At 42.9% G+C, this 13184-nt stretch overlaps 1 protein-coding gene across 1 annotated transcript; it reads right to left on the bottom strand.

The window, feature by feature from the left end:
• Window positions 1-6425: 6425 nt before the first annotated feature.
• Window positions 6426-7403, bottom strand: LOC113360096. The gene has a single exon (XM_026603643.1). The coding sequence runs from the start codon at window positions 7401-7403 to the stop codon at window positions 6426-6428; it is 978 nt and encodes a 325-aa protein (XP_026459428.1).
• Window positions 7404-13184: the final 5781 nt, after the last annotated feature.

Raw genomic sequence — 13184 nt, 5'->3', positions numbered from 1 at the left:
AGCGGGGTCGCGGAACAGGACGGTGCCCCTGGTGGAAGTGCGGAACAACAGACTGCCCCTGTCGGAGGCCTTGATTCCACACCCCCTCCTAATCAAGGTCCTCGGTTATCGATGCCTGTATCCACCCAAAATTTTCCTTTGGAAATATTTATTCCTTGGGTGAACACGTCGATATGGGCGCTGCTATGGGTCTTGCAGAAGATTTTCCCCTCATTTCCCCCAACGACGATTGGGATGTTCTTGGGGATATAGCTGGTGATCAATCCGCTGGTGTCGGCGACAAGGCCGCTGAGGTAGAAGAAAGTTCCGAGGGTGAAGACGCAGATGCCCTTGCTGATCAGGATAAGGGTGCTAGGGAGATTCCCGAAGCTGAGAAGAATCCTGAAACAGGAAAAGTTGTTGTAGATGATGCTATGGTCGAGACATCCTCAGAGGAGTTTCCTCAATCTTTGATGCACAAGGGTGATGATGCCATACTGGACTGGCAGATGAAAAGGAAGCTGATGTTTGTGCCCAACCCTGCCCCATTGGTTCCCGGTGAGAATAAATTCGACGCCTTTACTCGTCAGACGATGCATCTGACTTCTGAAGGAAGAGTTGCTGAAGTATGGGACAAGGATCTAAGAGCTTCTTCTACAAGTCTTTTGGTCAATCCTCTTTCCGCTGTGCCTGACATGATGGCTATCGTTGATGGTTATCAGTATGGTTTTTCCCAGCAGCGTGTGCTCGAGGTACGTCCTCAAATTCCTCAAAAGCCGTTATTTATGCTTCGCGTGTTCGGAGAATGGGATTTAATATTCCATAGTCTTTGTTGTGGGTGCAGATGATGAGGAGCGAGTAATGCAATCATACTGTGTACCAATTTTTCAGGGTGAAGGCCCTTAAGCTTGAGGGAAAACTCCGTCACCGAGAAGAGGAGTTGAATACCACCGAATCTCTTATCTCTGCTAAAGATAATGAGATTTTGGAACTAAAGAACAGGTTGAAGGGGAAAGAACAGATAGGTGCGGAAGAGAAGAAGCTTCGTATGGATTTAACCCTCGCTCTTAGTGAATTATAGAAGGCTCGTAAAGACTCTTCGTCTTCCAAAGGTTTGTATTTCTCCACAATCTTCCCCTTCGTCTTCTCTATTTCGTCTTCTTTAGTATACTGTCTGAGCGCCCCCACCATATCTCCAGTGGGTGAAGATCAAGAGTTGATATGGCTTCGGAAAGAGAGGGTTCGGCAGTCCTATCGGATCAAAGAGTTAGTGCAGAAAATCAAGGATGAAGCTGCTAAGTGGAATGCTCGAGCTGATGAGCATAACAAACTTGTAGCTGAGTGGAGGGTGAGAAAAACCCAATTTGTTGATATGCGCAATAGCCTCAACACCATGCGTGAAAATCTTCGTGAGGCAACTGAAAATGCCTCTGGTTTGGAAGCCAAGATAGTGCAGTTAGAAGGAGAACTACGCCAAGCTCGTTCTTCTCGCGATCCTGCGATTACAAATTATATACATCGGCTCGTTCAAGAAAGAGATGATGCCAGGGCCGAAGCCCATGCCCTTAGCAACGCCTTAACTGCTTCTCGGGAAGACATTGCTCGTTTGGTTGAGTCTGAGAGGAGCCTTGAAGTAAATATGTACAGACTTAATAAAGGGATAGAGAAAATGAACGATGAAGTTAATCACTTTCGTCATTTGGACTCCATGAAGCAGGTAGAGTTAGATGCGAGTCAATATGCTCTCGCAAATCTCCAATCGAACTATAAGAAAATATCCGATGAGTTTGACTTTCTCGCTGAAGGCCGTGACGCTGTAATTTATGATTTTGAGATAGTTTCGGCTAGAGTCGAAGGTATATGTTTATTTTGTTGTGAGCGCATTTGTGACTGTCTTCTTACGTGTTGTTTGTTTTACGGTGCAGGGCTCGAGGGACAACTTCACGCTGCAAATGCAGAGCTTAAAAAGGCTCAATCTTCATTAGTACAGCAGGAGGGCCAGACATCGTATTATAAAAGTCTAGCTGGGTCTCGTGACAAAGCAACAAGAGAAGCAGCCAAAGAAGTGGCCCAATTGACGTCTTTGTTATCCAAATCTGAGCTTCGAGCTACTGTCATTGGCCATAAGGCTCGCTGCCAACTGGTCGAGGAGGTTAACAAATTTCTGACAAGTATCGAGCAAGGTTTTCTGAAATATTACAATATTGTCAAGAATTATCCTCGTCGCGCCATGCCTGATCCCTTGACTTTTTCTTCCGGTCCCTCTTCGGGTGGAAGCGTGCCTTCCTCTCATAGGAAGGGTCCTGCTGATCAGGCTGAGTCCCAGGGAAACTAGGCTTCCTTGTTTGTCATAGAAATTTGATCTCTATTGATTACTTGTCTTCGAACCATTTTTTGATGTATTTGTGTTTTCTTGCTTATTTCGCTGAATCTTGTAATCAACTTTCATGGAATGGATCATCGTTTTTATTTGCTCCCTCTATTTCACCTGCATTATTAGTTTGACTACTGTTTAATTACTAAGTCAAGCAAGTTAATTACTAAGTCAAAGAAAATGGAGTGATTGAGTGCGATGCCGAAGGTATGTACGTTCGTGATCGTCTTGAGACCTGTCACCCCGCTGGCTAATCCTTGGCCAGAGGATTCCCAGATGGTGGGGGTCGAGATAGGGCCCAAGGATATGTGGTACTTATTTGAAATATTTACATGCACCCATTCCGTCGACCCACTGCCTTGTGGTTGGTTGGGTATCTCTTTCTGCCGGAAGCCTTCCCCATGGTCCTACACTTATAGACGCTGATAGGGGAGTCCTGAGAGATTGTAGGTAGCTACTTTCCCCAATAGTAATAATTTTTTGTATTAAAGCAGCGTCTGCGGTATGTAATGTGTTATATGTACATGTATTTATTCCGCTGAGACGTTGTTCCCTTGGTTGTAAATGTCTATTTTTCCCATAAAAATTTCTGCAATAAAATGCATGTTTGATTGATAAGTTGAGGTTTGTTATTCCTCGTCCAGAGATAGAAACATGCTGAACGGATGCTTCGTCTTTTTCTTATGGTATTCTTCACGCAGATGCAAAGCTGCGCTGCTTTCTATGGATAGTATGGATTGAGATATTTTGCATTCCATGGGTGTCTGAGGACTTCCCCTTTTAAGTTGCGCAAGTAATAGGATCTGTTTCCTGCGATATCATGTATAACAAAAGGTCCTCCCCATGTTGGTGGTTTACCCCACTTCTTTTCTCGCTGGTACTGGGCAAGTAATAGCTTCTTGCCATTGTCGGAGACAATCTCTGCTGGGATGCCAAACTTGCAAATAATGTTTTGAAAGATGAATGTGAAGACATTCGAGTCGCGGATCCTTGCTAGAGCGTTAGCTTCTACCTATTTGCTAAATAGTCCGTGACTACTATCAAGAATCTTCTTTTCCCCGACCCTTCAATCAGGGGTCCCACAATGTCTATGCCCCATTTTGAGAATGGCCAAGGACTATCCACCGAGTTCAGCATCGTTGCTGGTGCGTGGATTATTTTGGAAAAACGCTGACATTCTTCGCATCTTCTCGACATTCTTGCTGCGTCCCGTATCATTGTTGGCCAGTAGTACCCTTGAGTTTTTTCCTTGTCTGGCAGAGATCTCATTCCACTGTGATTTCCTGCGTCTCCGCGATGTATATCTTTCAGAACCAGGTGGCCTTCGGATCTAGATAGGCAGCGTAGCAAAGGTCCGAGGAAGGATTTCTTGTATAAGATTCCATCTCTTAAGTCGTACCTTCCTGCTTTTGATTGTATTTTCCTAGCCTGTTTTAGATCTGTAGGCAGCGTTCCTTCTTTGAGGAAAAGTTGAATGTCAGATCTCCAGTCCTCTTCTGCGTTGAAGTCTTCATCTTCGTCCGCTCTTGCCATTATATCATCCTCCAGGATGTCATCGGCGATGTATTCTCCTACATCATCATCTGCGATATCTTCTCCCACGCTGCCCCTTTGGTCTACAGCGCATAATTCATGGGATGCGACTGAGGGTTCGTAAACCCTGGTTACCTTGATTGCCTTGACGTCCTCGTTTTTTAACATGGATGACACATAGGCTAAGGCATCTGCGTGCCTGAGTTCCTTTGTACATAGGTGTCGGAATTTAATGTTTGGTACCTGAGATGCCAGTGTCTGGACTAGGGTCATGTATGCTGACAGGGTCTCATCGTAGACATTGTATTCTAACCCTATTTTTCGTATGACCAATTTTAAATCACTTGTTAGGAGCACATCGGTTATACCCATTTCTATTATCAAACGCAGAGCATGCACAGCAGCTTCGTATTCAACTATGTTGTTGGTGTGCCCCTTGAATTCCAACTTGAATGCATGCACGATCCTGTCCCCTGTGGAAGTGGTGATCACGATGCCAATACCCGCGCCTTCTCTATTTTTTGACCCATCAACGAAGATCTCCCACCGTCTTGGGTTTGCAGGCTCGAGAATGTCACCTTTGCCTTCGTCAATCTCTGGTATTCCCGCTGCCTTTAGTCCTTCAATGAAGATTTCTTCGTCATTATCCAGTGGTAGATCTGCCAGGAAATCCGCTAGGACTTGTGACTTTTGGGAATGTTGGAGTTCATGGATGATGTTGAATTGGTCGATATGCGTGTTCCACTTTGCAATTCTTCCTACTTTCCCTGCACTTTTGAGGACGGCCTCCAGTGGAGCTTTGCATGGGACGCGGATATAGTGGGTCAAGAAGTAGGTCCTTAGATTTAAGGTTGCCCAAACTAATGCCAAGATGAGTTGCTCAATCTTCGTGTAATTTCTCTCTGCTGTATTGAGAGTTTTGCTGACATAGTAGATGGGCTGCTCTATCTTCGTGTTTGTTTTGACCAGCACCGCGCTGACAGCATCCTCTGTTGCTGCTATGTATAAGGCCAGTACCTCGTCGGGATCAGGTTTTTGCAGGATTTGGATCGTGGCCAAATACTCCTTGATCTTTTGGAAGGCTTCTTCGCATTCAGCAGTCAACTCGAACTTACTACCCTTTTTGAGGATATTGAAAATTTTTTTGCGTTTGTCCGATGATCTGGCGATAAATCTGCCAAGGGATGCTAGCGATCCGTTGAGCTTTTGAACTTCTTTTAGGTTCTTTGGAGATGGAATTCCTACGATGGCTGAATCTTTGCGGGATCCACTTCAATGCCCCTCTTTGTCACTAAATACCCAAGGAATTTTCCCGAGGTGACACCGAAAGTGCATCTCTCTAGGTTTACTTTCATGTGATGTTTCCTCATGGCTTCAAAAATGTCCCTCAGATCTTGGTGGTGATCCTTTCGCAGCTTGATTTTGACGAGCATATCGTCTACGTAGACTTTCAATGTATTCCCAATCCATGGTTTGAAGATAGCATCAATTATTCTCTGGTATGTTGCCCCTGCATTTCGAAGTCCGAAGGGCATCCTTACGTAACAGTAGAGGCCATGCGTGGTGTAGAATGATGTGTGTTGTTGATCTTCTTCTGCTAGGAATAATTGGTTATACCCAGAGTATCCATCCATGAATGATAGTTCTACGTATCCTTCAACCGCTTCAACCAATTGGTCGATGCTTGGAAGTGGATAGCTATCCTTTGGGCACGCCTTATTGAGGTTGGCGAAGTCGATGCATATTCTAACTCCTCTATTCTTTTTTGGTACGATGACCATGTTTGAAATCCACGTTGGGTATTTGACTTCCTTGATGAACCCTGCGTCCAGTAGTTTGCGAAGCTCCATTTCTACTTCTTTGTGGTATTCGGGCGCTACCTTTCGTACCTTCTGTCTAAAAGGTGGTGTGACTGGCTTTATACGTAATTCGTGCTGGATTATATTCGGATCAATCCTTGGCATGTCTCTTATCTTCCATGCGAAGATATCCTCGTATTCCTTGAGAAGTTTAATTAACGATGTCTCTCGTTCCTTATCTATCAGAGTTCATATCTTGATCATTTTCGGGTTTTCTTCAGTCCCTATGTTGACCTCTTTCACAGATTCCAAGGAGGTGAACGTGGGATTTGGTTCCCCAAGAAGAGGAACATTCTTTGATTGCTATTTGGTAGGCTCCTCAGCTTCTGTATTTGAAGTATTTGCCTCTGTGTTTCCAATGATATTTTCCTTTGAAAGGCTCCTTCTAGAGCTTTCCACTAGATAAACGTCGATGGCTTTTTCTTTTGCGTCTCCTTTGTTTCGAGATCTTCAGGATCTTCGCTGCTCATGTTGTTCGTTATTGAGATGGTTATGCAAAGCTTGACACTCTCGCGCAGTAACATGGTCTCCTTTTATTTCCATTACCCCCAGGGGAGTTGGAAACCTGAGGTATTGGTGATAGGTAGCAGCCACTCCTTTGACCTTGTGCACCCATCTTCGGCCAATTATGGCGTTATAGGGTGATGGTGCATCTACCACACTAAACCGAGTGTCGACTTTCATTGGCCCTGCGTCCACTTGCAAGACAATGTCTCCGAGTGGATTCGTGGTTGCTCCGTTGAACCCGTAGATGGTATAGTACGAAGATAACAGTTGTTCGTCATTAAGTTCCATCGTTTGAATGTATCATAGAACAGAACATTGACTGAGCTCCCTCCATCGATGAGGATCTTCTTGATATTGTACCCTGCTACTGGTAGCGTGAGAACTAGAGGTTCGTTGTGATCCTCCATATCTTCTTCGACATCCTCAGCGTCGAAAACCATGGGTGCGTCCATCCAATGCTCATGTTCGTCCACTTCTATTCCATCGATTTTGTACAACTCACAACAGTCTTCAAATTGCTTCCTCAATCTTTTCCCTATTTGGGCAGTTAGGGATGGCCTCGTGGTCTCAGAACATGAGATGGTGTTAACAGGGTGGTTTCCTTCAGGCAGCTGGACTTGCCTGCTTCGTTTTCCCCTATCTTCGGTGTCAGCCTTCTGTACATACTGCTTAAGATCCCATGCATCAATCAGCTTCTGAATCATTATCTTGAGATTTTTGCACTTCTCTGTTTGGTGACCATTGAAACAGTGATATTCACAGTATTCTCTAGACTTCTCAGATCTTGGGGGTTGCTTTCCCTTGGACCATGGCCAATCGAGATCATCCCGACCCTTGATTTCCTTCAAGATGCGCGAATAGATGGTATTTAACTTCGTGTAGACCTGGTCTTCGAACTTACGGTCATCCCATCGACGATCATCTCTTCGTTCTCTTTTGTTTTCGCCAGGTCGTTCATCTGAACCACCTCTTTTGGACCCGCTGGATTGTTCCACGGAGTTGGTCCGTGGGGTCCTTTGGGTTTGAGCTCTGGGATTTTCTTGTTGAATCTCTTCTAATCTGGCATGTTTCTCTATGATTATCCGAAAGTCTCCCTCAGTAGCAGGGATGGTTCCGTGGATCTCGACGAATAGGGGGCTCATCCTATCCATCCCCCACTTGTAGCAGTTGATGATAACTACCGGATCCACATTTCCTATGACTTGACAGATCTTGTGATACCTTTCAGTGTATTCTCTGATGGTCTCCTAGTACTTGATTTCCAATGAGAAAATTTTATCCATTCCGGTGTTGACGACCTTGTTGTACATATAAGTTGCCAAGAATTTCTCGGTGAGTTGGTCGTAAGAATTAATGGAGTTTGGTGGCAAGTTGTCGAACCAGGACAACGCGGACCCTTTAAGACTTGAGGGAAAATATCTGCAGAGTATGGCGTCGTCATAATCCCATCGGGCCAACATTCGATTATAATACCGCAAATGGGCTGCGGGATCGCTGGATCCGTCGTAACACTCGAATGCTGGGACTGAACATTTTTTGGGAATGAGAGCTTTGGCCAGACGTTGCGTCAATGGAGTAGTGTTTGCTTCCTTCATTACTTGCTCCAATCTTCCGCCCCCTGCTTAGGTTTTAGCTGCTTGATTTCTGCCATCATTTCGGCACGAAGATTCTCCATTGCACGCTGGTGCCCCTCCATAATGGATGATTGCCCTGACCTTGGGGCGTCGCTATCGAAGTAGTATGGGTCATCTGGGTTATAGTCTGGATCGGATCTTCGACTCCCTTTGGCATCCCTTTGGTTCAGTGGCGCCGGGTTGTTAGTAACTACCATTCTTCGGTCTTGGTTCAGTATTGGCGCCATAGAGTTAGCTTCGCCGTGTTGATTTTCCACCTCTGCGCTATGGGAGACTATTTCTTTGAATTGTTGGTTTTCCTGAGCTAGCAGAGCTACAACGTCTGCGTACGTCTTCTGGTTCTTTCTCAACTCTTCAAGTTCTGCCATTATCTGGGCGGAGTGGTTTGATCCTTGATTTGGTGTTCCTACCTGCATCTGTCCTCCGGCTGCTACTGTATGGTCTTCGTCAACAATTTGTATCAATGGTTCCGGTGGGTCCATCTGCGGATTTTGAAGCTCCTCTTGTTGCTGCGTGGGCTGAATTGCTATTAGGAGCGGCTGATCAGCTTGGAGCGGTAGATTTTGTTCATCAGTGAGTGGCATCCCATAGAGAGGTTGTTGTACCACTGACTCTGCCACACCTTCACGTTGTTCATGCGGTCGGGTGGCAGCGGTCGCTTTGGAGGCTCCTACTCTTGATGCCCCGGTTTTTGAAGCTCCGGCTTTGGCAGCAGCGGCCTTTAGTGCTTCCGCTGCAATATCGTTGGCATCTAAAGGCAGTGTGCTCTCAGCTCCATTTTGATTCTTATCCGCTGCTTTGAGTTTTTCACCTTTCTGCTTGCTCCTAGTCATAACTGGCGTGGTCCTTGGTGTTTCTTTTGATGAAACCTTCGCTTTTCCTGCCTCTTTGTTTTTCTCCATATCTGATATCGTCTGCACGAAAAATAACGAATAGACAAAGGGAAAAGATCCGTGAAGGATTTGTTAGAAGAGTTTTGAAATCCGGACGCCGAAGGCAAGAAGAAATTATCCGGCTATTGTTCCTTTCTTCAAAGGTATCGGATCTCTTGAATATTCAGGCATGTTTTATAAGTCGATTGTGATGAGACTATTTTTCAAAGGATAAAGTAAATCTACCCGTGGGTTTTAACTTTCAAAGACAACAATTCGAGCATATTTCTAAAAACTTAGACTCATTGGAAAGTACACAGATCTCCCCATAAATTTCGATTTTTACAGACAAACTTAAATGCACGTAGCAATAGCGCAGACCTACTGAAAAATACATAGATATGTCCCCAAATCTCTATTTTTAAGGATAAAGACTTAAAAATACACGGCAATAGCGTGGATCTACTAAAAAATACGTAGGTCTGTAAATAAATCTTTATTTTCAAAGATAAAAGCTTGAACACACGAATAATAGTGCAAGTCTACTGAAGAATACGTAGATCTGTTCATAAACTTTGAAAAATACGTAGATTTGTTCATAAACTTTGAAGAATACGTAGATCTGTTCATAAACTTTGAAAAATACGTAGATCTGTTCATAAATCGTTTAGTTGGAAAAAGAAACATAGTGAATGCTGGAACGGAAAAGCGTTCTAAGCACCGTTATTTTCAGAGAGCGGTGCTCAGAACAAAGGAAGTGTGTAAAGATCACAGGATAAGATAAATCTTTTACCGGGACAAATTCCCTGTTTCTAGCGCCAGATTGTGAACACATAAATAACGATGGCATCCACGTATTCACAAACAATGTTCGCATACAATCTATATCATAAACTATGCGCTGCATGCATAAAGGGAGATAAATGTGATGACTCATCGACTCAGAGCCTTCGTGCTCGTCCTTGTCTAGTAAAATGTTATCACTAATGATGCTCATATAACTGGATAAATAAAGATCGAAGCATAAATGTAAAGTACATAATGTAAAGTGTTGAATGTAAATGAGACAATGATTTACGTAGTTCGGCACTAAGGCCTACGTCCACGGGATTGGTGTTTCACTATGTATTTATTGATTACAAAGATAGTCGAATGAATTTAAAGTGCGCATTGAGGCTTCGGGAAAAAGGGATTCACTTACTCTTCCTATTTCTCTCTCTTTCTATCCTCTTCTCATTGCTATTGATTGGTCGACCCCCCTCTCTTAGTGGGGAGGGGTATTTATAGGGTTACTACGTGGGGTCCACTCTTGTATCCCGTTGTAACCTTATCGTCTTGTGTTTTGTGCCAATTCCGCTGATACCTTCGTCTTCCACGATGCCCCCAGCGATCCATGCTTGATGACGAAGGGTTATTACTGCATCTTCCACAGTTTGGTCGACACGTATGCTACTTAGGGTGTTTAATGCAGGTGGTTGAATCGCCTGCACGCGTCAGACATGCGTCTGCTGTCCCTGTCACGTCTGTGCCAGTTGGACTAACCCCAGCCGTCGATCTTGGATCTTTCTTGAGATGGGATAAAGTTGGTCTTCGGGTACTTTTCAGTGCTTTGCGATGGCTTTGTATCTCAGTGCTCCCCGATCCTCAGCCATGATATCTATTAGATGGTGATCTTGTATTGATGAGACACGTTTCTTGGCTATCCACGTGGGGCATCATCATCATATCTTGATGTCCTAAGCCATATGGCTCCCACGTGTTTCTTCCCAGACACGTGGCGAGTGATGAAATATGTACCTACAGGAAGACCATTTGATAGCGTGGAGAAAGAGGGTGCAGGATGCCAAGGGATGTAGGATGGTAATTTGCAGACTGTACCTGCTTTTAAAAGAGAAAGAAACACGTAGATGAGTGAACTCATTTCAAACGACCAACCAAGTGAAAAAACAAACTTCTATGGAAATTTAACATCTGTTCAAGGATCAACAACCGCAAGGTAACGCAATAGAAGATACATTGGTTTTTTGTTTTTTTTCTCGAAAATGAAATGTATATTAACCAAAAAACAATGTATACACAAAATGTGATTAGGACGAGAAGAAATTAAACATCGAAACAACGGCCAACTGGGAAAAAAATTGCAAAGAAAAGAAGAGGAGGGAAAGAAAAGAGAAACTTTAAGAGTGTCTCCACCGGAACAAGGAGGTCTGTGTGTGGTAGTGCTCCCGTAAGAAGACTAATAATAATCGTGCGTGTACGACAAAATGTGCAAGTCACAGGATCAACTACGGATTTCACATAAACAGAACTTAAAAATAACATCAACTGTACATGGTTGAAGAGAGTTTCAGTGACAAACTCCTAGGATGGTACTTTCTTTTATAAGTTTGCTAAATTGTACGATTCTTTCAAATAATCAAGGAGCTTTTGCTTTCAATTTTCTTTCAAAGATTAATAATCAACCGTTGATCCTCTCTTTACATGCAATAGTAATAACATTAAAAATGGCCAAAGACACATCAAAATAATTTGTGTTCTTCGGTTTAGACGTGTTATTGCAAGTATTATTGCCAGTGGAGTGATTTTTTTATCCTTATGACATGAACACCGCACCATCACGCTCTAAAATAAATGCTAAATACACTTAGTTTTAGAATGAAATTATTAATGAAGTTGTCTTAATAACAAAATTTTTTTAGGATAATAGAGCAATACATTCCAACATAAAAGTAGTTGTTATCGTTGGTGTTCAAAACAATATGCATTGATACGATATTGAACTTTTTACACAAGGAGTTAAAAGAGGCACATCGTTGGTAGTTCCCTTTCGGCTTGGTTGTTTAACCGTTGCGCAGAAGCAAATATTATTGGAGTGCATAGGAGAGTGTGTCTTTGCTTTCTCAAATTTTATGAAGCAAATGAATATGGTGAGGGTGAACATCATACTTATATCTCTAATATTACTTAAAAAATTAGGCTTCAGAAAACAAGATACCATGGTACACATAAATTTCCACTGTTATGCATCGGGTGCGTATGCACCGGGTTAAAGGCTTGTAAACCAATAATAAAGGAAAAATTGTTATTATTACAAAAATAAATAAACAATTATTAATATTATTAACTATCAATTATTATTCTCTAATCTCATAAATCGGGAATCAAAGGTATCAATACGTTGGATCCTATAAAAGAATGTACTAGTTCGGATTACCCTCGACCACTACCAGCAAGGTCTCTTGGTAATGTTGATTTCTCAAATGGTTAGCTAGCACGTCAAATATAAACAAGCCAACTGGTAATATTTTACTAATGAAATAGATCAATTTCTCTATTGAGCACCATGACGTCCATCAAGCATTAAACAAATATAATATTGTTATATATTATGATGGATCTGAGCCGTTATCAACTAATGAACACAGTGAATACCAAGAGCTTGCATTTGTAGTGTATTGAGATACAACTACAAGTGATTTAACCAAGATAATTAGCAGCAAGCTGCTTTGTCTCTGCAAGCAGAGCCTAACTTTCAATATTGAAAGCAAAATTAATTTTCATTGATGAAAAAAGAGGTCCTTACAATAATTGGTTTATAAACCACCAACCTGAGAAGAAAGATAAAAACGGTCTGGATTCCATCAATGAAAGAAAAGAAGAAAAATACGTGACTCGAGGAAATAGAATTCCTACACAACTGCCGACCGACACTTGTCTTCACGACTCGACTCAGTGGGTCTCGCCTCTAGTTCGGCTGAGTGACTCAGTTGTACCATCCTCAGCACAAGTCAGGTACATGACAATGCCTCCCCCTTTAAAAATCCTTGTCCTCAAGGATAAAATTTGGAAATTGTGCTTGGATGTGAGCCTTTTCCTCCCATGTAGCATCCTCAACAGTAGAGTTGGACCATTGAATGAGTAGTTGAGGAACCAAAATGGTACCTCTGAGAGCATGTCTGGTGTTCAACACAGCCACGAGTTCCACTACAAATTGACCATTATCATCTACTACTGGAAGGAATGGTAGGGTAGATGTTGTGACTCCAATTTGCTTCTTCAGCTGGGAGACATGAAAGATGGGACGTACCCGAGACCCTATTGGTAATTGTAACTTGTATGCCACTGCTCCAACTCGCTTCAACACTGCAAATGGGCCAAAATATTTTGCAGACAGTTTGAAATTCTTCCTAATAGCAACTGAAGATTGTCTATAAGGTTGAAGTTTAAGGAAGACAATATCTCCCACTGCAAATTCTCTGTCAACCCTTTTCTTGTCTGCAAAAAACTTCATGCGAGCTTGTGCCTTTGCTAGATCTTCTTTCTTTAGTTGCAACATAACATCTCTCTCTTTCAGATAATTCTCTACAGAGGCCACTGAAGTAGTGGATAAGATGGGAAAGATAAGATGGGGGGGGGGGGGGGGGGG

The sequence above is a fragment of the Papaver somniferum genome, chromosome 3 (assembly GCF_003573695.1).
Source record: "Papaver somniferum cultivar HN1 chromosome 3, ASM357369v1, whole genome shotgun sequence".
Classification (NCBI taxonomy): domain Eukaryota; kingdom Viridiplantae; phylum Streptophyta; class Magnoliopsida; order Ranunculales; family Papaveraceae; genus Papaver; species Papaver somniferum.
This window is presented reverse-complemented; position numbering and strand designations above follow the sequence as displayed.